This window comes from Pseudorca crassidens, chromosome 14 (genome assembly GCF_039906515.1).
Source record: "Pseudorca crassidens isolate mPseCra1 chromosome 14, mPseCra1.hap1, whole genome shotgun sequence".
In the NCBI taxonomy this organism is placed as follows: domain Eukaryota; kingdom Metazoa; phylum Chordata; class Mammalia; order Artiodactyla; family Delphinidae; genus Pseudorca; species Pseudorca crassidens.
Window position 1 is genome coordinate 74008422 of NC_090309.1, and position 25980 is coordinate 74034401.

Here is a 25980-nt window from a genome sequence, read left to right on the forward strand (position 1 = left end):
ACTTTCTTGATATTGTTTCCTCTTAAAGAGTGAAGATTATGCCCTATGCCTTTTAGGGTAGCTGAGAGGATAAAATGGGATAATGTATGCAATTATGTTATATATTATTGAGGTTTAATTAGAAAAGGACTTCACAAGGATCTTGGTAACCTATTGCAGAGTTTTGCACTAATACATGTATCCTTTTGTTGAACTAGAATTTTTTCTTCTTTATTATTGTCTTTTTCATCTTTCTTGACCTTCCAAGAACACAGAGAAGTGGTGGTATTCATTTGTTTCATGCAAATCTTCACGCACTGAAAGATATAATCCATTCACCCCTAGAGTTTAGGTTTTAAAAAGAAAGTCTTGATTATGACTGGAAATCTGTTTTCTTATTCAAAATTCTTTGTTACATTATTCTGAACCCTTTTAACTTCTCCATTGATTATGGTGTCCAAGATAGGAATTGATCTTTGAGAATTTCTCAGACTAAAATATAGGAGAAAGATTACTTTCTGTCCTTCATTCCCCATTAAAAAATATATATGTATATCGATGTCTTTATTATAAAAGTAATGTCATCACTTTATATACATTTTGGAGAAGAGAGAAAGAAAATTGCCCACAATTCCATCAGTTCAATTAATAGTAGTTTTATGACTGTACATCTGGTCATTTTAATATACATATTTTACATATCTTTGTGTGTGTATATATATAGCTTATATATCATTATATACATATCTTACATAACCACAATCATATACAAATATGAATCTTCCTTTTCCCTCCCCTCTTCTAATGTTTTCTATATTGCTGCATGTCTTTAGTACCTGTCTAGTAGAATTATGAGGATTCAGTGCTTTAAGTGCTTAGCATGGTGTCTGGCAATAGTTAGTGTCAGTAAGTGGGAGCTGGTTGTTATATGACTTTTTCCATCGTTTGCATTATTTCCTGATGGACGCCCAGAAGTGGATTTACTGGGTCAGGTACTCTTTAGGCTCTTGATACATGGCACCTGCCACATTGCTTTCTGAGACCCATTTCAGTTTACAGAGCCCTTGGTGCTACTCAGGAGTTTCACTGCTCTTCATCAGCGCCCCTCACCCCTCACCCCTCCCTTTATTTTTAGGTTTGGGAAGCTCATTTAGTTAGGTAAAGATGTTACCTAATTATTTAAGTTTCATTATTTAATAATTATAAATGTTGAACTTTTTGTTGTATGTTTCCTCTTTGCAGTGTCTGTTCATGACCTATTTAACAGTTGGAATCCCTTAACAGTTTCTAATTGAATTACGTGGCCTCTTTAATAAAGATATTAATCTTTTGTCATATGGACCGCAAATAGTTTTCCTGTTTTCTTCTTATTTTAGGGTTGAGTTTTGTTTTTTTTTTAAAGTTCTCACACAGACACACACAATGTGATCCGTCTCCTGTTCGTGGCTGTCACAATGAATTTCATCACCATCCATGCCAGGTCTGATGGTAGTGCCTTGAGTCCAACAAGAGAGACTCTCCCCATGGTTACATGGGTGCCTAATAACAGCGAACACAGATGCCTTCTACGGTAAGTACACAGACTCTTCATAGAGCCAGAGAACATATTTCCTTTGCTTTAGGCAAATAGAGGAGAGAAAGAAGGAGGTAACGAAACTATTGCTTGGTGTTTTTTTGTTGTTTTTTTCCCGAATTTATTTATTTATTTATTTATTTTTGGCTGCGTTGGGTCTTCGTTGCTGCGTGCGGGCTTTTCTCTAGTTGCGTCGAGCAGGGGCTACTTTTTGTTGAGGTGCACAGGCTTCTCATTGTGGTGGCTTCTCTTTGTTGTGGAACACAGGCTCTAGGCGCGCGGGCTTCAGTAGTTGTGGCACGCAGGCTCAGTAGTTGTGGCACACGGGCTTAGTTGCTCCGTGGCACGTGGGATCTTCCTGGACCAGGGCTTGGACCCGTGTACCCTGCATTGGCAGGTGGATTCTTAACCACTGCACCACCAGGAAGTACAATTGCTTGGTGTTTATAATTTTAGCTTATAATTTAGCTTATAATTTTAGCTCTTCATGATTGGAATCTTCTAGACATTCTCCATCCTTTCCTCTAGGACTGGTGTTGTGAAGGTACCAGTGCAGATATTTTTGGCAAGTGTGTGGTCCACTCATCGTAAGGCCTCAGCTGAGTTCTCTGAGAACTCCCAGTTCCACCCACCCCAACCTACCTTCTTCTGATTTTTTTCTTGCAAGGAGATACTAGGTCTTGGTGAGATTTGGGGATTAAGGCTCTTCCCTTGGGTAAAATGCTGGTAAATCTACCTTCTCCTACTAATCCGTTAAATCTAAAGTCCTTGCATGCAAGAGAGGGAGCAATCCCATCTGGTGTTCTATGCTTTTGCCCTGGGCTTTGCGTGGGTATCCTTAGGAGAGCAAAGCCGGTCTATTACAACAGGTTAGAGAACAGCCTCAGGCGGGACTGAATGAAGGCAGGGAGGCCCCCGACTGGATTTTAGAATGGCAGTCACAACTTGTTCTTCCTGAAGGAAGGGTGTTGCGTCTCTTCTCAGGCTGATGGCGTGGAGTTGCCATGTGGATTTGTCACAGTTCTCCAGGACAGCCTCTGGCACAGGAAGCAGACCAGGGGGAAGCTAACTTTTTGAAGCTTTCGGTTGCACAAGTGTAATAAGAGCACTTAAACTGAAGGGAGACCCTCAGAGTCGATGCCAGAGTGTTTGCAAGTCCCTTTCAACTTTGACCTGTAATTGCCCTTTATTCTTGCCTTTCAGCCCTGTACATTCATTCCCTTGCTGAGGAGTCCTATCCTTTATGATCACCAAGATGTGCATTCAAGTCTGTAACAGAGCCCGGACAGCTGATGGGAGAGGTGGCACAGGCCTGCACTGGGGTTTCTCATCTCGGTGGCAAGGACAGTGGCACACAGAGGCATTACATTGGCTTCCGAGTCTAGATCTATAAATATATTTATTATAACAAGAACTTAACAATAAACATATACTATGTACAATACCGTTACAGAGAACCCTGTTTTATATCATTCACAGAAATAGCCAGTTTTGCTCCAGTGTGATAACTGAGGAGAGAACAGGATTTCAGTGTCGTCTGTGTTGAGTCCCGCTGACCACTAGCACCTCCTTTGGAGGTAGACGCCCACCAACGCTGACATCGCCCTGCCCCAGGCAGTTAGACACTTGTGCTCCAGTCCTTGGGTTCACACTTGCACCCTGTTTGACATAAATACTTTAAATGACATACAACGTATGTAGTTTTGTGCTTATTACTTTTTAAAAGAATAAATAATATTAAAAACTGCATAACGAAGCTCGGTATCTTGTCCAAGTGGGAGCCACACTTGTAGTGCTAGAAGTTGATGCCCGACACTGGGACTTTGTGTCATCAAATACTGAAGGATGGAGAGCGTGTCCTGTCCTTTTCTCCTTATAAGTGGTTTTTATGATGAAATGACGGCAAGTCGACTTACCAGGTATAAAAATGGTAAATGCGTATTTGGTACCAACTTCAGCTAAACAGCACGGCAGTGGCGGCTGCCTCCTTCGTGCCCTGGAATGGAAACTGGTCACCACGTGAGGTTTGAGGGTCTGAGGACTAGAGGGAAGGCCTTTCTCTGTGAGCCACGGGGTGGCCTCCCTCCTGGCTCCCCTTGCTTGGGTTAAGATGCTACTAGAAGAATGATTCAGGCCTTGGCTGTCACGGCTCGTCTGAGAAGGCTGTCCCCATCCTGAGAGCTCTTTGTGGCAGGTGCCTTAATATATAGCTATAAATATCAAAAATAGTCTCCTGTGCTTTGTAGGCATGTATTCTCCCTCCTTCCCTTCCAGCCTGGCCTGGGTCCTCAGCTTTACCTCATGGAGGGAGCTGACCTGGTGTCACGAGCCAGAACTGGTTTCCTTCAGGAACAGAGTTGTCTCTCTACGACAGTGCTTCCATGAGGCACGGCTTTTACGGGGCTGTCTGGGAGTTACTTTTTCTAAAAATAAAATGGGGGCATTCACCCCCACCCAGGAGAGATCCTCTATTCTGAACATAGAAAAATTAGAGCAAATGCCCCACTCTGGCACTACCTACAAAGAGCTTTGGGAATTCCCGCGTTATCCCTCTCGTGGCTGCCTCTTTCTCTCGGTACTTAAAAATAGCCTTTTGTTTATCAAGAAAATGCCTTGGAAATCTAAATAATTCATATGGGATAAGAGAAAGCTAGCACAATCACCTCGTCCTTCTCCAGCAAAAACACGGTAGAAAACCCTGGGAAGGGACAGACGGTTCTCCCTAGCTGTCCCCACGGCTGCCGCCGCTCCAGTCACATCTGGCTCCGCAGAGAACCTGGACTTATCTTCGCCCTCGTGGGGACCAGCAGCCTCCTAGGCCTCAGGCCCCATACATAGTATTGTCCCTTGTTTCCCCTCGGCCACTGAAATCGTAGATGGGTTAAAAACAGAAGTAGGAATCAAAGTGATAAGGACACTTTGATCTTATTTCAAGAGAGCCTGACGCCTAATATTGTCATAGGATAACTGATCTATGGTTGGCTGGGGATCAAGCTTGCCCTGCAGGAAGGAAAAAACGGCTTCTCTCTCCCAGTTGAAAAATATGTGAAACTATTGCACCGGGCAGAGTGAGCGCCTCCGGCCAGAGCAAGTGCCTCTGCAGGAGCCCCAGGGCCCAGCTCGCTCGATCGGTCGCGGTTCCCGCAGCTCGGAGGCTACTCCCTCGTTTTCCCCAAAGGCGAGGATGATTTCCTACATTCAGTGTAGACGGTATTCAAAATGTGTGGCGTAGTGAGTTCCTTGATTGTGTTGGTCGGCCTCTTATTGGTGTTGCTGGAAGTTGATCTTTGTGAGTAGCATTTGCCTCACCAGACGTGTCTGTCCACAGTCTCGGCGTGGGCTTTCTGCTGATGTCAGCCGCTTTGAATATATTTCTTTATCACGACGCAGCCGTGTCTGAACACGGGGCAGGGCATGTGGGGGAGGAGGGCCCACGTGTTGGTTGCAGGCTCATAGGCTTCCATGTTGCCCAGGGCAGGTCCCTCACTGCTAACAATGCCTCCAGTTGCATAAATCTTGCCGTCGAGTACCACAGCACTGTCAGAGAGAACGAGGAGAGACTTAGCCACTGGATTTCCACCTGGGACCTGGAGATAGATTCCCGGCACCCTGTCCTGTCGCAGGCTGCCTCTCCCCTTTTGCAAAAGTCATGGGGGGGTCTTGCTGCTTTTCTTTTCCCTCTGACCTCAGCGGGGATAAGAAAAACACCTTTCCTCCAGGACCAATCAGGACGTCATGCTATATTACCCTCCAAGCTGTGGGCGACACTGATGCGTACTGGGTGTCCCAGGACCTGCCCACCTGACTCAAGTCAGCTGGGAGATGAGCAGCCTCTGTGTACAGGTGCTCGGCTCAGTTCACTGGGTCTCTGTGGAGCATCTTTTTGGTGTTGCTGGGACAGAGCCTTCCTACCACTCAAATCTAGTTGGGAACATGATGCGCCAGAATGATAGCAGACAGGATAACACGGAACTAAGTTGTAACTGAGCATCAGCCACTCGACTGGGAATTTCACCCTTGCCCAGGTGCTCAGTCAGAACTTCCTGCTGTGACTCCTTCACATGTGTGACCTGATACTGCCGCCCGCCCCTGGCTGCAAGGGCCCTTCCCTGTGCCACACTCATGGGCTTGGTCAAGCTGTCTCGGGCAGCTCTCTGCTTCTCTGCGCTTACTATCTCACTGCATCCCAGCTACCCCTTCACACGGATGCCAGATCTATGCTTCCAGCCCCGAGTTCTCTCTCATTTCTGCTAATGGCCATTTCTTCTTGGCTGTCCCCTGAAATTGAACAGAAACCCTTCCAAAGTCTCCACCCATTTCTGAAAATCTGAGCCTGGACAGAACATGTGTATCTAGACGTCCTCCCAGACACTGAAGCCCCCAGCTGTCTCTCTCGCAGCTCCACGCCATCTGGGCCCCTCACACGCCTCCCCTTGTGGCATATCCTTTCCCTGCTTCTCTTGCAAGACCCAGCTTAAATATCCCCTCAGGCATCATCTCTCCGCGCCCACACTCCGGCTGTCTTGATCACTGGACAGTATTCTCAGAGTTGCCCTGCACACGGCCACCATGTAGGATATGTCACATGAAAGTAGGGCTCGAGAACTGTAGCATCTTCATACTAATAGGAACTTAGCACTCATCTAGTCCAAGGGCGTGTTTCATAGGTAGAGCTTCCCCAGAGAGGGGAAGTTACTTGCCCAAGGTCACGTAAGGTGTCAGTGGTAGACTGTAGCTTTCCTAGCTGTACCACACAAACAGCAGGCACTTGATAAATGCCTCATGCTCTTGCCACACCGAGGATTCAGGGATCACCTCTGCACAGGTACAAGATGTCTTCAGGACGGCTCTGTTATGGAAATGCTGCAAATGGGGTCTCTGTGGTTCCCATTTTTTCCCTAGTTCCTCTTAGTCCAGGAAAGGGTGGGGCTAGAAGAGCAGGGTGTGTGTCTCACTGCCCAGGGTGGTTAATTTTTCTGGGCCAGAGCGCCCCGGGAACCAGGCCACACTCCGACCTCTACCTCTCTCTTCCGGGGGGGCTGGTCTGGGTGTGTTTCTGCCCAGTCAACTGCGGGACTCCAGGGCAGCTGTGCCTTGTGCCTCACTGGGTCCAGCTCCAAAGAGCCGTCAGGATCATGTGCCATCAGGGCACTCCCCCAAAAGCCACCTGCCCCATGTAGGGTATCGCACAGCTCTGGCCTGTCGTCTGTGACCGGGCAGGCGGTCCTGGGGGAAGCTGACCTCATAGCACCACCCTCACCTCTCACTGAGAGAAGGTGTGGCCTTAAGGACCTGGTGCCGGTGTCTGTAGGAAGCCATTCCTGTGCAGCTTGGAGGCAGGGTCAGGCTTTTGGAGCACTTCACACTCTGCACGAACGCCCACCCCCCCCGCCCTCCCCCCCCCCCCCCCCCCCCCCGCCGCGGCTGGCGGAGGCTGGTACTGTTCTGGGCCCAGGCACCACCTCGGTCATCGGATGGTGGTCAGTCATCATGAACCAAGCCGTCCCTCTGTCCCTTCCCCGGCCCTCCTCCTCCCCGGCCCAGCCTCCTCACCTGCAGAACTGGCGAGAGTGATTCATGTTGGGACCTGCCTTAATGTTCCCTTTGTCAGGGTCATAGATGGTGGTGGCTCTGGCATAAGCCCCACCCAGGATGAAAACGAAGCCATTGAGGGTGACGGCAGGAGCGTACTTGTTGTCTGCAAGGAGAGCGGAGCAGGCAGGCAGGTCAGGGCCCTCTGCCGGGCCCCCTCCCCTCCTCCATCCCAGCAGGCCCTGCAGGGGACGGGAGCTGCAAAGACCTCCAACATCACTGGTTGGCCCGAGAACAAGGCTGGGGCCAGGAGACACCTGGCACGGACCAACTTGCCCTTTGTCCAGGTAGTGGGAGCTTCAGCTGCACCTGAGCTGGGGCCTCCCCTCCCCTCCCACCCCCCTGGACTTGGGTGTGCAGAACCCTTGGGCTCAGCCCGCCCCCTGGGTTTGGGAATATTGACACTGACTAAAGCGATGAGGTGGGGCCACTGCCCTGCTCCTGGGCCGAGGAGACAGCTGGTTCTCACCAATCATCGGGGACTCGATGAAGCTCCACGTGTTGCTTTGCGGAACGTAAGACTGGAGGACGCCTGCAGCTCGGCCCGCCTCATTCACGCCCCCAAACACGTAGATCTTTCCTCCACACACTGTGGCTGCTGCTGAGTGCACTGCCTTGGGCAGAGGGGCCACCGCCTCCCATTGGTTGGTGATGGTGTCATACCTGTTGAGAGAGGAGAAGAAGAACCAGAATCAGATGGGCCTCGTGCAGGGCAGGGGCCTCAAGCAAGACAGCAGACACGGGGGAGCCCCACCACCCACTTCCTGCCCTCGGTGTAGCCCGATATTCCACAGTGGAGGGCACTTGGGATGAATCACTCAAGGCCACCCAGGATCTATCCCAAACCGGCCTCTCAGCCTCCCTCTTGAACCTCAGGGGGGCTCTTGTCTGTCTGTGGAAACCTCTCTCAGCTCCCCAGCTTCCGGGCCTCTTCAGCCCTCTCTGTGCAGCTCAGTCCTACTCTTCCATTCAGCAGCCCGGCACTGGGCATCTCCTACATACCCAGCCCATGGGCTGGAAACTGGGGGAAATAGTGGCCTGGACCAAGGAAGGAGCTGGGAACAGAAGGAGAGGTAAACTGATAAGGTTTAGCATGAATTGATGTCTCATTTCAGGGAGTCCCTGAGGATGCCTCAGGGTCTCTGGCTTGGGAAACTGGACAGAGGGGGCACTACTCATGGGACAGGGAATTGAGGTTGGGAGAGTTTTGGGGAGGAGGATGAGTTTGGTTTTATTCATGGGAAGTTTAAAGTACCTGTGGGTAACAAGTTGGGGATGTGCAGGGGCAGTTGGTATTTAGGTCTGGATTAAATATTCAGCTATGGGATCATGGGCACATAGATGGAAACTGAAGACGAGGTAGTTCACAGGGAGCGTGTGGGGTGAGGACGGGCTGAGGACACTGGGGAGATGCCGGCCTGTATGAGGGGAGCTGAGAGGAGTCCAAGAGTGATGTGACAGAAGGCAAAGCTGCAGCACGGAGGATGTGACAGGAGGTCAGGAAGTCCCCAACAGGTCACTGGTGGTCATGTCAAGGGCATCATATGGGGAACAGGAGGTGCAGGGCTATTTTGTGTATGGAGGAGGGAGCAGAGAAGGTGGGACTTAGAAAGGACTATAGAGCTAAGAGGGGGTTTTGCTGATAAATGTTTAACAACCAGCTCTCCAGGGAAGAAAGTCCTGGTGTGTAGCATTTGCTGATTTCTGTAATGTAAATCCTCTCATCATGGCTGATTTCACGCTACCAATGGGACATCACTGAATGTGGGGTTGGGAAGAGATGCCCAGTAGTGCCCCAGGACACAGAATCTCCCCCAGTACAGATGCAGTGGACGCATACAACCTCCAGAACATAGGCAGTAGTAAAATGTAGTAAAAAAAAATTAGACAGTGATGAGTTTTGAGTATGGATTACCTTTGTTTTTAAATAATTTAATTCTAAGTTTATATGACTTAATTTTTAATAATCTCTGTAGCTAACAACTGACTTGCAGAGTTCCTGAAGATTTAACAGTGGGCTCTAATGAACCAGTATGAACCAGCTCCAGCACAGCATGGGTTTTATTTTAATTTGCGGGGGGGAGTTTTAATTGTGTTTACATGCTGATGGGAAGGAGCCCAAGTGGATAAGGAACGATGAACTATATATGAAAGAGAGGGGAGAGCTGATGATGGGTGGCTCCTGGTAGCTGGATGCAAATTGGATCCAGAGCAGACAGGGAAGTGGTGGCCATTTAGGCATGAGAGACGAAGGCAAGGATGTCATGAGCATAAGGACATATGCAGGAGTGATGGCAGGAAAAAGAGAGAGTTCTTGATTGATGGCTCCATTTTCTCTGTGAAGCAGGAGTCAAGTATTAGAGGAGTCTGTGGGGTAAGAGCCTTGAGGAGAGAGGTGAAGATGGGAGACGCACGCTCTTGAGAGTGGGAGAAACGGCTGACAAGGGAAACAAAAAATGCCCTGCACCATGAGGATCCAGTAGAGGTTGGAGGACTTCAATACACATGAGGCCAATCTACAAGACTGTGGGATTTTCTCCACCAGCAATCAGCCCCCAGAGGGCAGGCGTGGAGATGGTAAAGGGGAGGATTGAACAGGCTTGCCCAGGTCTCTAGGATCTGTGGTGTAGGACAAAGTGGCAAAGTCAGAGGATGGAGAAGTGATGGAACATGAGTTCCAGGCAGGGCAGGGAAAACGTGAGAAGAGACACAGCGGATGGCAAGAGTAGACTTGGCATTAAGCAAATGGGCCACTGAACCGGGATCTTTGAGGTCTTTCTTAGTGGGGCAGCTGTGTTTCTCAGTTGTTCCCTGAGGGCCACCCTCACAAGCATTCACTCTGGATCTTCCATCTACGGCTCACCACGCTGTGCACTGCTCTTTTGTGGGTTCTGGACCCAAGGCGGGGCCTCCACCGTGGGCTTGCTGCACCACAACACTTGGGATTCTCCCAGCACACCTTTCCCGGGAAGCACACGGGGCCCACTTTTCCTCGTGAGCCTCCTTGAGGCATTAGTCATTGCATGGTCACAGCTCAGTGACCCAGGAAGATGGTCTCTCCTAGCTGGTGCCCCTGGCTGTGAGACGTCCAGCTCTGTGCTTGCACAGACTCAGGATTTGAGAAGAAGCTCAAGTACCTGAAAGGGGAGCAGGGGCTGATTCAATTAAGCCCCAGACGAATGATACGTGGCTAATAGGCAATGGAATAAGTGCCTTTTGGGACAGTATGAGAAGTTCAGATATCTGTTTTTTAAGCCGATGTGGCAGAGATCCAAAGAGCTGCAGAAGGAGCTGGGAGACAGTGGAAGATTATGTGGCTGTTAGTCTTCAGGCTTTCGGTATAATGGCACATTCTGCCAAACGTGAATTTCTTGTTATTCCAGGTGGCTGATTGCCAAGCCACAAGCCCTCCCGTCAGCTCAATCTGTCAGCTTCCTGCTTGAGAAGGATATGCTAATGACATGCAAATGACCCCGCGGAGTGCGGCGCTCTGCTATCATTTATCCAGTAACCACAGCTACTGCAATATATTGCTATACAGTATTAGACCCAGTTATTTATATAATGATATAATACAGGTTTGTCTATTACACTGTTGTTTTAAACTATAATTATATAATCTTGCTCTAGTCCTGCAATACAGTAAGGTAATTATAATGCACCATACATCTCATTCACTATCAATATAAGAACAATTTGTACCCTTAGTGCTTCCTGGGGAACAAAGTGTCCTCGTGTCTGTCCCCATTCCCCCGACCTTCCTGTCACCCTGAATTCTCATCATTGTCACTGTGTGGCACAGAAATTGACTTGACCAAAGGGGGTCTAGCTATGCTCCTTGGGAAGAGGTGGGCACCCCTTCCATGTACCCTCCACCCAAGAGCCTTCAGGTCTGTGTCCTGTCCATACAAGGACGGCTGACAGATCCCAGTGGACTAGGGGAGGCGTCAGGGCGCCGTGTCCTGGACTGCTCCTCCATCTCCTGGGGTTCCCAGGGTGGTCTTGCCCATTCTGTGCCCCAGCTGATTTTGCAGCGGAACAAAGGCCTAGCCAGCTGCCAGGGCGAACTGCTCCTGGGCCCAACAGGAGTGGAGTTTGTTCCCCTTCTTTGTGCATTTGATCCTTGAACAAATCCCTGTATTTATCAACAAGTTTGCAAAATGAGTAATCAGCATCTTAGGAGATTAAAAATAGCTGATAAGAGCAAGACAGCATGACAGATCCAGATCAGTTTACTCCTACATAGAAAATGTCTCATTTTCGTGTGTTTATAGTGGATCACAAACGAGTGGAACCTGGCTTCTGGAAAGCTTGGAGAGTGATGGGTGTGCAGTGGGTCCCACAGAAGGCTGTCAGCGTCAGGGCTGAACCAGGTTCAACAGCAGTATTAATATCTTCATAATCACACGGGGATTCCCCATTATCTTCAAATCAATATGACAATTAAATGTTGTTACTGAGCCATCTCTGAGCTCCACTTGGGGGAGTTAAAAGCCCACAGTGAAAATCCAGAGCCTGTCTTGCTCTGAAACCACCTTTGCCGTAACATTTATCAAGTGTCCAATTAGCCATCGAGGGAAGAATACAAACGGAGGGGTTTGTGCGGCTCTACAGCCGAGAAGCTATCACACGGGAAGCTGATAATGGGGGCCAGGGTGGGGGGGCCAGGGTGCGGGAAGAACGTGGGAAAAGGGCTCCGGTGACCTTAGCCGTGACCCCCTGGGTTGGAATTTGGGGCCAGTTCAGCCTAACTTGTCACTCTCTGGGGCACTAGATTCTCCAAAAGCAGGACTGCCCTGCAGTTTCCCCCATCCTGCTGCTGACTCACAAAGCTATCTGAGCTCGTTCTGCAGTTTCTCTCCAAGGTGTCCGTTCTCTGCATGATCCATTTCCCTGTCTCAAAGGAAAAGACTGTTTCCACCCAGAGAAGCGCCGGCCTCCAGCCTATTCCCCTCCAGCCTATTCCCCTCCTGCCTGCACAGGATCCCTCCGCCAGGTGCGGCCAGCTTCAAAGGGCCGAGGTGAGGAAGCCAGCCTGGAGCTTCCAGCAGAGGGCAGGCTTTATACACATGACTTACATTCTCTTCTAGAGAATTCTAGAGGGTTGGCCAGGCCTGTGTGCAGCGACCCTTCTCTGGGTTACATGCAGATTTCCTTGGAGGTGTGGGAGGCAGGGAGGAAGGGAGCTCCCCCGTGTGTCACCTCCACTTGGCAGGAACATGAAGGCACAGCCACTGGCACGGTGCACATTTGGACCATTGGTTCCAGCTTAGCCCTACATCCCAGCCAGTCTCTGGGCTGCTACTTCCGGTCCCAGTAAGTTCCCTAACTGCCTGGTCAGGGCATCCAAGCCCATCCTGTGTTTTTGCACCATTGGCTCTCATGCCTCCAGCTTGTCAGGCCCCCTGAATGGGACAAGAGTGTCCCGTCTCGGTGGCTGGGCAGTTGTTACCCTTCTTGCTTCTACTCCACCATCAGGACTTCCCTGGTGGCGCAGTGGTTAAGAATCCGCCTGCCAATGCAGGGGACCACAGGTTCGATCCCTGGCTTGAGAAGATCCCACATGCTGCGGAGCAACTAAGCCCACGCACCACAACTACTGAGCCTGCACTCTAGAGCCCACGAGCCACAACTACTGAGCCCATGAGCCACAGCTACTGAAGCCCCCGTGCCTAGAGCTTGTGCTCCACAACAAAAGAAGCCACCGCAATGAGAAGCCCGCGCGCTGCAACAAAGAGTAGCCCACGCTCGCCTCAACTAGAGAAAGCCCGCGCACAGCAACGAAGACCCAACACAGCCATAAATAAACAAATAAATAAATAAAAGTCCAGTCTCCAGTGGGTCTTAATTGGGTGGGGTTTGGGGAGGAGGAGTGATGTGCTTTTAGCTCTCAGGGGATGTCAGAGGATGCCCCTGTCGTGACTGTGACCTCCTTACCTCTCCACGTGGTCCACATTGCCTGCCACGCCAAGTCCCCCGAGGGTGTAGATCTTCCCATCATAGACAAGGCTATTGTGCCGACAGCGGGGGACCGTCATCCTGGAGACGAGGTTCCAGTTATCGAGCAGGGACATGTAGCACCAGACATCGGCCAGCGTCACCCCTGATTCCATCCCACCTGTGGGCAGTATGGGAGGTCCAGAGAGTGGGCAGGGAGTGAGGAAGGGTCTCAGGCTGGGCAGGCACAGCCCCGGGGGCAGGAGGAGAAGGCTTCCCCTGCAAAGTAGACACTTGTGGCCTTGGCCTTCCTTAACCCTGCTGTGGGGAGAGGCCCCCTGGGGAAGTCTGTGCCCGGTCCCCAGCCCAGCCCTGAGGGGCCTCACCTGAAAGGTAGATGTTGTCCCCGGCACTCACTACGCTGAAGAACTCGCGGTCATAGAAAGGCAGTGAGGCCAGGGGGTACCACTTGTTGTTCTGCGGGTTCCAGCAGGTGACAGCCACCAGCGAGCGCTGGGTCATCCCCACCATCTGACGGCCCCCAACCAAAACGATGACCTCGGCCACACCTGCAGGGACACGGATGGGCACCCTTGGGATAGCCTGACACTGTGTCAGCAACTGTGCCTGGTGCCTCCTTGGGGGACCACCCAGAGTTGGGCTGACGGCGTGGCGCCTGCCTTTGGGGGCTCGGGGCATATCCCGCCATACCTGCTGAGAGGCGGGGCCGCGTTCGGGGCGTCTGCATCTCCTGGCGGGCGTGTGGCAGCATGTGGTAGCGTTTGGCCTCGTTGACCAGGTCCCGACATGCTTCCGATGACTTGATCAGCTCCTCGTTGTCAACCACGTTGAGCAGGTAGCTGGGGTGGATGAAGGGGAGGCGGACCACGGCCAGGAGCTCCGCCGAGTACTGCGGGGTCAAGGGGGCATGGGGTCTTCTTAGATCATAAGGTGGCATCACCTCTTGTGAGGTGTGTTGAGAAGGAAGAAGCGAGAGGTGTGGGACTGGGCAAAAGGGGTAGTTCGAGTGTGCCTTTGGCTTGGGAGTGTCGACACTGCTCACCCCGGCCTAGGCAGAGCTGACGGGCGCTCCCGGCAGCAGGAGGTGAGGAGGGAAGGAAGGGGGAGGTCTGGCGTGCTGTGGCTGACCCTGGGGTGGGCCATCCATCAATCTCTTGAGCACCTTCTCCCTGCCTCCACCCAGGTCACGGGCCTCTGCTTCACACCAGGCTGCCGGGGACTGAAATGAGGATCCTGATCCTTGACGAGGTGGGGCAGGAGCTCAGGAAGGGGTGGGAGGGCCCAGGACAGCTGACGGTGGTGGGAGGGCCCAGGACAGCTGACGATGATCATCGCGCTTGCAAGTCAGAACCGTCAGAACCTGTGCCTCCCCATCGCCAGCAAGCCCCTTTCGTGGCACACACTGGACTCCCTCACCTGCATCAAAGGCTTTTCATGGACTGATGTGAATCTCCCTCTTGTCTGGCAAACTCTTTGCTCATCACTGTATTTTAGTTTCATCCAACAACTAATCGGTGACCACTCTTTGCCGTGCATTGAGTGTGCTATTGGGGGTGCAAAGACCAATAAGACCTGGTCCCTGACCTCCAGGTATACAGAGTTTAAGGGTGGGGAAGGGATCCATCACATAAAAGGACTCTTCCCACAGCAAGAGTCTAGATAGGGATTGTGGGAGTGCAGGAGAGGAGGCTCCCCAGAGTGGGTACCATCTGAGCCGGGTGTGGAAGGATTGCCAACTTTTCCAGGCCTAAGGCGGACTGGGGGTGGGGGAGGGGGAGGGATTCAAAGCACACACAGAGGCATCGGAGTGTGAAAGAGAGTGTTGCATTTGGGGGACTCTATGGAGTTGGATGCAGGAGGCTTCTGCTGGGCGTTGGGCAGCAGACAGGGGGAAATGAGACTGGAGAGGTCAGCTAGGCACTGGCCTCCGCTGACCTCCTGCCTTGTCTGCCAAGGGCTGTGTAGTGTTTCCTGCAGAGTGGATGGGAGCACTCACGAGGGGTTTTACTTTATTTATTTTTATATTTTAAAGTTTTATTAAAAATTTTTTGGGGAGCCGTGCCACGTGGCATGTGGGATCTTAGGTCTTGGACCGGGGATCGAACCCGTGCCCTCTGCCGTGAAAGCACTGAGTCTTAACTGCTGGACTGCCAGGGAAGTCCCTCATGAGGGGCTTTAAACAGAGAAATTACAGGACCAAACATGCTCCTAGGAAGACCACGAGGCTGCAGAGTGGGAATGAATTTGGAAGGAGGAGACTGAAGGCGGGGAAACCTCTCAGGAGACGACTGCAGTCATCCTGGTGAGATGAGGGGCCTTGAATGGGGAGAGAGAGAAGCTGGCTCTCGTAAGAGGAGGCACAAGTGGCAGTGGTGTGTGGCCAAGTGGAGGTGGAAGGTGTGGGAGGACTCTCAACTTCTGCCATGGGTAATGGGCAGAACTGGAATAAGGAACACAACAAGATGTGTAGGTCTGGGAGTTTATGAATTAGAGGGGCTTGGGGGACATGGGCTGGAGGTGTCCAGTAGACAATCAAAGGCAGAGGTCTGGGCTGGAGACAGATTTGGGCATTGTGGTGGACGGTGGTGGTCATTACTACAGCCACCCAACCTGACTTCCTTCCTCTGAAAATGAATCTTGCCCCGACCCCGCCTGATCAGTCAGAGGACCGCCTTCTCCTGGGCCCAGTGGCTGGGGCAGGGGTGGAGAGCCATGTCTGCGTCCCGTATCCACCCAAGGCTGTGAATGCCCCCGCCCGCCCCATCCCTCCCTCCCTCATGCCTCTTCTTGTTCCGCACGCAACGAAGTAGCCCCTGTCACGTGTCACTCAGCTGCCTCAGCTCGTTCTGGGCTCCCGCCTCCCTGACTCTGTCCTCCCATTTGCTGCTCTCTGGGGGGCCTCTGAGCTCTCCTGAGAGCTACCTGTGTGTCTGCACTAACGGCCGGGGGCTCCTCACACGTTAGAACCAAGGTAATTCCGTTCTAAGCAAGGCCGTCGGTCGGAGATCCTTCCGGGCTGTGCTCGATTTCCTGTAACTCAGGGGCCCTCCTGCGGACCCTGCTCTCTTTTCCTTCCGCCCTGGGCTCCGGCTCTGATTTCTTCAGCTGTCCCCCCTGAGGGACTCGCCCTCCCTCCCATCAGGTGGGCCGTGGTTTCTGCTTGGTCCAGGTGCTCTCCACCCTCTCAACAGCCCGAGCGTGGGTGGGGCTCCTGCTGCTGGGTCCGAGCTCACGGGAGCCCAGGGCACCCTGGCTCAGGCACACACTTCTCTCCCTGCAGGGTCCTGGTGCTGCGCACCTGGCCCTGCGGCCTCTCGGTTGGCTTGGGTCTCCTTCAGGTGTAATGCCAGCCCTAGAGAACCCTCTAGTGCCTGATTTCTCATCTCTCATCCCCCTTCACCGCTCTGCACCCATGGGAGCTGGTCCAGGCTCCCTACCCGGGCCTGCTGGCTCTCAGATGCTCCCACTGCTGGTCAGACCAGGCAGCCCTGCCTCCTCTAATTTCCTGGCCCCTTGCTCCAGACACCATCCCTGTACTGTGAGGGAGAAGGGGCAAGCCGGGTGGGGGTGGGGCAGGCCCTACCTGCGCACGGGATACGGGGTCTTTCTTGATCCACTTGATGACGGTCTCGTACACTAGCTCCTCGGCCTTGGTGTTGAGGCTGTCATTGGCGATGTAAGCAATGAAGTCATCCTTGGAGATGTTTAGGATCTCCTCCTGGGTCGCCACCTCGGGGAAGATCTGCAGCGCAAAGGCCTTGGCCATGTGGTAGAGCTCGCTGCACTGCATGGCCTCGGCCATGGCCAGCACCCCCAGGCAGTTGCTAGCCGTCAGCTGCTTCTCTGGGGGCAAGAGCACAGGACGGGACCACTGACTGCAGGGCCCTGGAAGGGATCACCACCCGTCCCCATCACCTGTCACTCTGGATCCCTCTCTGAGCTCATGTCTTTGTGACCCGCCTTCAGCATTCAGAGTTCCCACAAGCCCATTTCCTGTGTTCCTGGATCTTCAGATCCATTTTCTGGCTTTTTCTCTGCCCCGTCTCATGCTGACTTCCCCGGGGCCTCCCTCTGCTGCTGCAGGTCCCGGCAGAAGGGCCGAGACTGAGGTATGGAGTGTCAGTGCCGGGCTCGGACCTTTTTCAGTGCCTGTGAGTGGAAGAGGCCTGGACTTGGGGGGTCACACTGAGGCTTATGGTGTCCGCCATAATTGTGACAGGCACGTCTGGGGTCACAGCCTTCTACTTTAGAGTCATGGTAGCAGTAACACCCCTTATAAGCCCACCCACCACGTCCCATGGGTCTCGGCCTCACCCAACCTGACCTCCAGACCTGGGATCAGTCTGGCCAGAGCTCCTGAGATCCGACTAATGGTTATTCTAGTCTAGACGTGTCTGGGTCCCAGGAGGCCCATCACTTTTGTGGGCCCAACTCAGGAGCTGTGGTTCCTGACTCTTCTAGATGGCTCATTCCCCCAAGGTCACGTCTCAGGCCCCTGGCCATCCCCACCTGGCCTGTTCCCATCCCTGCCTCTCTCACTCCACACTCAGGCCGGTTCTGGTGACTCCTGTCTCTGCCCCTCCCTCTCCCTGCTCTCACCGAACTGGGCAGCTCCAAACTGTAAAGTGAGTGTGTTCTCTGGGCTGGGTCTAATAGAAGCAAGTTTGTTCAGTGTTTAGAGAGCAGGACTGTGAGGCCAGGGCACAGGCTCCCCATGAACAGACCATTCACACAGGCTTCTCGGTCCATTTGTCCTCACAAGGCTGCCCGGGGTCCCGGTGTGGCCTTTCTGGCCCTCAGAGGAGCAATGCAGAGAACATCTCTGTCCGCCAGTGAGCGGAGGCCTTTGTGCACAGTGACCCGAATTATCACCTTAAAACTGCTGTGGAATCCAGCTACACCCTGAGGCGGTCTGGCTGGGCACGCACAGCCCTTTCCTCTCAATCCTTGCTGTTTGCACATCAGCACTGTTCCCTGCGGCTCACCGAGAAAGGACACGCAGACTTTGCAGAAGGTGTGGAACTGGAACTTGCTGGCTGCCTCTAGCAGGGTCTTGGCGTTGGCCGAGTCGATGACCAGGGAGCCCGTGTAGACAAACTCCAGCAGCAGCTCAAGGACGTCGGCCTGCAGGTTGGACAGGACGAGCTCCAGCTTCTCCCGGCCACACTGGCTGCCGTCTTGCACCGACCTAGGCACAGAGACCAGGGTGTCCTTACCTGCCGCCCTGCGGCCACGGCGCCGCCTCCTCACAGGGCTAGGTCTCCCTGCACACCTCGGTCACGCCCTTCCTTTTAGGACTCAAGGGACACAGCAATGACACACCTGAACCTAGCGACCTTACACGGGATCTGAAAGAGAAGAGTCTGACCAGAGACGCCCAGAAGAACAGAAAACCCTGCTTATCACTACTCGGCATGTCCATGCAAAAAAAGATGCAAATCAAAAAGCATGAGCTGTGGATGGGGACGAGGACCAAGACTGGCCTCAAAGGGAAACAATACGGTTCGGCTCCACTGCTGGCCCCGGCGTCTCCGCCAAACAAAACGTGGCCGGCAGGTCCCGGGCCGCGGGGCCCGTCTGCCTCCAGTGGGAGAATCTCCAGCGTGACTGAGGCTCCCAAACGCCTGCGATCGCAGCCAATCCCTTGATTGCCCTGAAGACTGAGGGCCCCAAGCCGTCCCGGAACCCTGACTCCAACCCCACCTCTTTCCAAAAACATATTGTTTCCTTTTAGGCATGGAAAGGAAGCCCTTCATGACATTGCTTGGAAACTGAGGACGAGACGAGATAGACGGACAGAATGGTTAGAGCCAGGAGGAGGGGAGGGAGAACAACCAAGGACTTCCGCCACAGACAGCCAGCAGCCATGACCTAGGACCTGGCCCGGGGCGGGGCCTCCTGCCACATGGAACACGGGGTCAGAGGTCAGAGTGGCCTGCGTGTAGAGTGTGCATCGGGCTTGTGAACTGGGGGGAGTAGGGGAGGGACACAGATATATAAATATGTTTATATCTGGTGTCTACAGAAATACAAAACCATTGCAAAGGCTCCTAAGGCCTGGCAGCCGCACCCTAAAGCTGGACCTGGAAGGAAACAGATAAGATGAAGCAAAAATAACACCAATCGAGAAGTGACCAAGAGGAGAAACACCCAGAGAGTTAGGAGGGAGGCAGGGTTCTCAGAAGCCATCGGCTTGGCACGCGGTCTCGGCCGCTCTGACCTGTCCTGCTACTCGCACTGAGCCTGGTCCTGCCCGGGGGGGCTGGGTTCAGCCACGTGCTGGGAAATGACCTCTGCGTTCCTGGCCCTGCCTCCCCACCCTGTCCTGAGGAGGCCAGGGGCCGAGACTCTTGTGACTGGTCCCTTGGGTGCACCTGTGGCCGGCGGTGGAGGTGTGCAGGTGTCCGGGGGGTGAACAGGCTGGCCCCAGAGAGAGGCCGACTCCCGTGTAAGCAGGGAGTTAGGGGACCTGGGTGCCCCAGCTCTGCCACCGACAGGCGGGCAGCCTTGGTCTCTCTGGCCCTCAGGCTCCTTATCTGCAAAACAGAGGACTGAACTGGATGAGGTCCAAAGTCCCATAGAGTTCAAGTGACAGAGGCTGGAAGATACCTTCCTGGGAGACTCTGCTCTACACGACAGAACCTGAAATTCCACCGTTTGAGCAACGTTCTCTCCGGTTAGGCACTGGCCTCCCATGGCCTTTACAATACAAATATGACCTGGCAGGGAACAGGTGAAGCAGTGAGCCTGCGTCCAGGCCCCCCTCCCAGGGGTGCCACTCTGCACCTCCACGTAGGATGGCTCATCTGACCAGGGCCCTGAAGGCTTCATTCTGCCTCGAGCCCTGGGCAGGGCCAGAAAGCTGAGCGGAAAGGTACAGGCTAAACAGAGGGTCTGAGCAGAGCCCCTTCTCAAACCCATAGATGTACACAGTGTGTGTGAGTTTTAAAGTGTCTTAACACACCTGGTGTTCTCCTGTTAGGATGGAGTCCCATGCTTGGGTGACTTTGTTAAGTATAAAAATGGTTTATTATGTGATCACTTGAAACCACAGGCATTCCCCACACCCCAGGCCTCCGGGGCCATCTGGTCAACCTCTTACTCTACTCTGCCTTCCTTCCGACCTGCCACTCTCTGGCCTCCACACCCTCACCCCCACGCCCTTCATGCTCTGCAGAGGTCACGTTGGGCCACAGCCAGGGCAGGGCTGATGAGGCCAAAGTAGGGCTGCTCCCCTTCTCCCAAGGCTCACAGCCACTGCTGCCTCCCCCTCTGGCCAGCCCTCCAGTCTCCCCACGAGTCCTCAGCACAAAATCAGTGAAGAGCTGAGGTGGGACTTCAGGATGTGCACACACACGTGCACACGCACGCACTGAAATGCATGTGACCTGTGACCCCGAGAACCAAGGAACAACCCTGTGAGGACGGGTGTTGGGTAGATGGAAGGCCAGCGGAACCCCTGGCCCTGAGTTATAGTCTGATGGGACCTGCATGGCTGCACTTGTGGGGAGATGTTGTCTTGCCCAGAATCTGAGCCAGGGAGAGGGTCCTGGGGACAAGGTGATGCTCGCATGGCTAGGAGCCAAGGGGTTGCTTGGGGAGGCTCATGGGATGTCAACCATTGCAGGTTCTGTCCAGGGTTGAAGAGGACCGCTGTTCCTGTGATGCTCAGCTGAGGCTCTGCTCCTCCAGACCCCCCACTTCCCATGGGGGCAACCTGTGGAGAGGAGAGGGCCGCTGGTCAACCTGTGGGGAGTGGCTGGAGGCCCCTGGGGCCAGATGCCAGACACTGTGAGCTGACTGACCATTCCTCTCGGAATGAGGAACGCTTGGGGATGGGATGAAGACTTTGTCACGTGACTGAGTTCAAGATCTGGAGGAAGAGAGGCCCCCGACAGTGAGGCCTCGTGCAGCTCCCCTGCACAGCCGTGTTTATGGTCCACACAGGCATTCTTGTGTGGCTGGACAGCTGTGGGGGCAGAGGTAGGCCAGTGGCCACTCTCCAACCCTGACCATCAGACTGTCTTGGGACGGGACCTCTGTGCTCCTTAGACCTCTTCCCTCTGAGCAAGGACCCCCTGGGAGGTATCGCCCTTGATGGGTGGCCCTGGTCACCAGTGGGGAGTTGTGTCCTCCCCAGATAACCATTCCGTCCCTCTCCTGAGCTGGGTCTGGGGGTCTGAGCATCCCATTTCTCTCAGCCCCATGGAGTATCTGGGGAGCTGCTGGGCAATCGGGGTCATGATATGACCTTGGAGAAGGGGGAGCAGGGCAGGATCGGGCAGCCTTAGCCTTATCAGGGTGGGGCTATGGACCTGACAATTGGGGGTCGGAGCATGGGAGTGAGGGTCAGGTGGAGCTGCCCAGTCCACAGGTTCTATCAGAAAACTAAAACTTCCTGGGGTCACCTTCTCCCAAGATGGGGTGTGTCTCTAAGGTGTGGGACACAGCCTCTGCTTGGCAGGCCTAAGTCTGTGGATGTGCTGGGAATGCCTCAGCCCCAATATCAGGATGTTTGTGACCCTGCCATTAACAATTCACTCACGTGGGATAAGAACGGCCTTCTCCAGAATTCAGGACAGAGTGCCCCATCTACCCCTCACACACCTCAGTGATCAGATGCTTTCATTTTGCAAGCTGGACCTGGAACTGTTGGGGCAGTGGTGGGTGGGGACAGTCACGGAGCAGGGATGAACGTGGATGGTACCCTGCTCTGCTCAGGAGGGTGACCTCACCCTCCTGACATGATGCCCACCCTGCCCCAGGGAGAGGCACTCAAGTGTGTCATCAGCTCCAGGGCACAAACACAAGCACACACCAGACTCATTGGCTCTGAGGACTTTCCTGGCAATAAGTCTGGCTCATGTCATTCTGCCAGCATTAGGGATGTGTGACTATCTGCTCTTCTAGTCACACTGCTCTATTCTCCCAGAAAAGGGGGCAGACTGCCACCCACAAATGCCCAGCATCTCAGGGAAGGAGGGCAAAGGCATATGGCTTGACTACTGCGTTAATGTCTGTTGGGCTCCCCTACATCCCGGGTCTGTGCCACTCAATTAGATCCTTTTAGCTTCCTCTGGAGAGGGAGCTGGAGCGAGAAGCCCAGAGTCTACACGTGGGGCTTGTGAAAATCAACCTGCACAAAATCAGTTTGTCCATCTGTTTTCATTTACTATGAAAAGAGGATACAGTTCAAACACGTCGGTGGCTCCCACAGGCTTAGCGAGATGAGGGTTTCCGCTGGAAGGTAGAACGCCAGGTCTCTGTCCCATCTGGTGGGACCAGGGGGCAGTGCTCCTCTGGGGCTGAACATTTCCTCCCACACTCTCGGAAGGGAGGGCAGTGTCCCTGCTGTCTCTAAAGAACAGTCCCGTCCCCTCTGATGGGGCCTGCAGCCCACCCAGCCAGTGAGGGCAGCCAGTGCCCCTGGTGGGCATCCCCCAGAGCATCCCCCAGAGCTCCTTGGCTCCTGGGGGACAAGTGAAGGGACTTCTCCTCTATGATCCCAAAGAGAAAGTCCAGGGCAGACCTAGGTCCTGCTTGCTGGCGTTGAGAAGTGACTCTTGTGACTTGGGGGCTGCATCCCCAGGACCCCACTAGGTCTAGTCTGCTCAAACCTATCCTCCTTCTTTCCTGAAACCTGGAAGGAGGCTCAGCCCACAGTCTTCTCCTCCACTCAGTCCTCCTGGGGTTCCCCCTCCAGCTGAGATGCAGGTGAGGCCTGCTTGTTACGCAGCACTAGCCTTCACATTATCCAAAGACAGAATTGCAGCTCCTTTTCCTGCTGGGTTTTCACCTGGTTCATAGGGACTCAGATGGGGCAACAGATGGATGGTGGGGCAGCCCAGTTGTCTCGGCCTGGGCTTTGCTTTGAGCTTCCCCATGGCCTCGTGCGCTCTTCTCCTGGCCTCTTTGAGCCCCTTCCAGCCCTCACTCCAGGGGACCCGGCCCCTCCTGGGTGTGAGGGAGAGGTCCTGCCACTTAGGTACCTGTCTCAGGGGGGGATTGTGTCTTCTCTTGGGCAGATCCTGTGGGCAGTTTACAAGTGTTTCTAATAGATACACACGCGTACACGAGTACACACACACACTCTGCGTCCCTTTTCCTTGCATATCTGTCTACACTGTCAACACTGAGATTTTATTTCCCTTCCTTACAAATTGTGCACAAACAAAAAGTGCAGTTTTGTTCTTCCCTGGGCTAGCAAATGGGTGATGGTAAAAGCATGAGCTTTGGAGTCAGACCTCAGTTCAAATCCCAGATCTACCGTTTACCTAAAATTCTCTTGCCTCCATCCCTTTACCTGTAGAATGGGGGTACTAATGGCACCTGCCCCTCAGGGTCAGTGGGAGGGTTTGCAGGATGACATTAGACATCTCAGCAAGGCTCCCTGTGGGCTGGATCTTGCTCTTGTCAGAGGAAGAAGACTAGAGTTTGAAACTAAATAAGGGAAGACGAAGGGCAAGAAGCTGTTGCAGCCTTGGCAAAAGCATGAGCACAGGTGAAGGAGGAACAGGTGGACACAGTGGGCGTCGGCCCGGAGCCTGGAGAATGGGGCTCTGGGCAGGAAGTCTGCATGGCCACGGGGCTGGTGGGGTGGGGGGGCTGATGGGGGGCTGATGGGCCGAAGGGGAATCAGAGGCTTGTCCAGAGGGCACTCTGAGACCCGGCTCTCCCACTCACAGTCCAAGTGTCACCTTTATGAATTGCAAGTCTGACCATGACACCCCAGGCTTAAAACAGAGCCCCATGACCCGACTCCCACCCCCCCACACCGCCTCATTCCCTCCGTCTTCACCTCGCACTTGGCATTGCAGGGACACCAGGTCACTCGCGCTGCCTTCACCCCCTGCTGTCCCGAGGCCCTGCCCTCAGCTGCCTGGCCAATTCCCCTCTGGGTTCAAAATCCAAGCCAGATGCCACCTCTTCCCAGGGACTGTGCCCGAATGCCCCTCCCCCTGTGGCGTCAGGCACTCGGCCTGGGAGCTCCAAACCTCCACTGCTACCCTCATCCTGCTCTCCCAGCCACACTGCTTTACACTTTCTCCCCCGCCCCGCGCCCCAGACCGTGGGCCCCCCGAGGGCAGAGACCCACCCCATCCAGGGATTCTCACAAGACCTGAACCTGGGAGGGGCTCCTGCTTCTTTGCTGGCCTGCGGCTCCAGGTGAGGGCATCCACACTGGGGCTGGGGCTGGGGCTGGGACAGGGTCCTCAATGGGACCAAAGCGGTGAATGTATCACCCACCCCAGGCTAGAGGTGGGAGGGAGTCCAGTCCGAACCTCGAGGCCTGGGGGTTCCAGGACGGCAGAGGTTGGGCCCCCCACCTCTGACGGTGCTCACCTAGGCCCTCACGAAGGTAAGGACCAGCGTGTCATGTCCCACAGATCGTCCCCACACCCTCTGCTTGTGTTAGTGCAGCTGCCTGAGAGGGAAGACCCTGCCTGGGGTTCGGCGGGCAGGGCCCCGTCTCCCCTGCTGGGCCATTTGGGCCACTGCATATTAAGTCTCCAGGGTCACAGGTTTGGAGGCTCCACAGTCTCGAGGAGACTGAAATGATGTGCAACATCAGCTGCTCCCCGATCACTAAGAATGTGAAATTCTTGAGGATTTTCCACGGCCGGAAGGGAAATCACCTTCCGGAAGAGAGTCTGCTATCCTCCCCATGGAAGGGATCTGTCTGCAGCTATCGGCAGAGATGGTGACGTGTGCTCATGGTTAGGACGAGAGGAGTCAAATTTAAATTGGCTGCAAATTAAGCTTGTGATTTTGAACTGAAGGGTCACCTTGGGGCGCTGCTGTGGCCACCTCTCCCGCTGAGTGACCCTCCTGTATGCTGAAGACACAGCCCTGTCTCCGCAGATCTCAGACCTCTCTGGGTTCAGATCCATCCGTCTGGCTGCCTACCAGCTGTCTCTACTTGGGTATGTTCAGGCTGCTAAAACTCGACATGCCGAATGCTCAGTGCATCACCTCCCCCTAGCTCTCCCCTGCCCTTGGTCCATGGACCTGCCTGCCTGTGACTTTGTCCTTCTCACGTCCCCGTGCTTGCACTGGGGAAGCCCTGCCCAGTCCCTCACTGTCACCCTGGGATGTCAGAGCAGGACGGAAACCTGGACATCATTTGAACCAACCTCCTCTATTACAGATGAGAAAACCCGAGGCCTGAGGGAGAGGACGTGACTTGCCTGGGGTCATAGGATGAGTGGCAGAGTCAGATGTAGAACCCAGGTCTCCCAGCTCCTAAGAGGCTGCCCTCTCTCCCCCGGCGACTGCCTCTCAGCCCCTGCACCCATCTTTTCCCGTTAGGGTTACTGAGGCACATCCTGCAGTTCTCCTGCCTGAAGGTAGGCATCCCCACTCCACTTACCCTGATGGCCTCCACACCCTCAGACTGAGCCCGGGGCCCTAGCCTGGAGGTCAGGGCCTGTCTGCCCATCCCAACCTAGCTCAACCTATCTCTGAGAAGGCCATCTCCCCATCCCCACTGCTCATGACTGTCTCTGTCCTCAAATTTTCATTCCAGGCAACCCATCCCTTGCCTGGAATATTCTAAAACATTCCAGAATATTCCTTGCATTCCAGAACATTCCCCACAACCCATCCTTTGCCTGGAATGTTCTTCCTCCTTCTTTTTGGTCTGTCCAAGAAGCGTTCACTACTTTGGGTTCCCAGCCAGTGGTATCTCTTCTCTGTTGTGTGCAAGGTTTTGGTTTACATGTTAGGTCTCTGAAGACAGTCAAAGAGCTCCTGTGCTCCCTTGCCCACATCTTTCTAGCCCAGGGCTGGGCCATCGCTCAGTACCAACCTGTCCCTGCATCCTGCCACCTCTGTGCTCTCCAACTGATCTGGATCAGGGACCAAGGCCTAAGATGCCA

The 25980-nt window shown here is 53.8% G+C and overlaps 1 protein-coding gene across 5 annotated transcripts in view; it reads right to left on the reverse strand.

The window, feature by feature from the left end:
• Positions 1-2925: 2925 nt before the first annotated feature.
• KLHL29 (kelch like family member 29) overlaps positions 2926-25980 on the reverse strand; it is a 309112-nt gene continuing 286057 nt past the window's right edge. For all 5 annotated transcript variants that reach the window (XM_067703603.1, XM_067703602.1, XM_067703601.1 and 2 more), the window contains 8 exons: positions 18088-18290; positions 16686-16945; positions 13793-13991; positions 13468-13650; positions 13082-13262; positions 7614-7807; positions 7106-7250; positions 2926-5089 (listed from right to left, as the gene is read on the reverse strand). In XM_067703603.1, coding sequence (XP_067559704.1) covers positions 4906-5089; positions 7106-7250; positions 7614-7807; positions 13082-13262; positions 13468-13650; positions 13793-13991; positions 16686-16945; positions 18088-18290 — 1549 coding nt within the window. In that variant the 3' untranslated portion in view covers positions 2926-4905. The remainder of the gene's footprint in view (positions 5090-7105; positions 7251-7613; positions 7808-13081; positions 13263-13467; positions 13651-13792; positions 13992-16685; positions 16946-18087; positions 18291-25980) is intronic.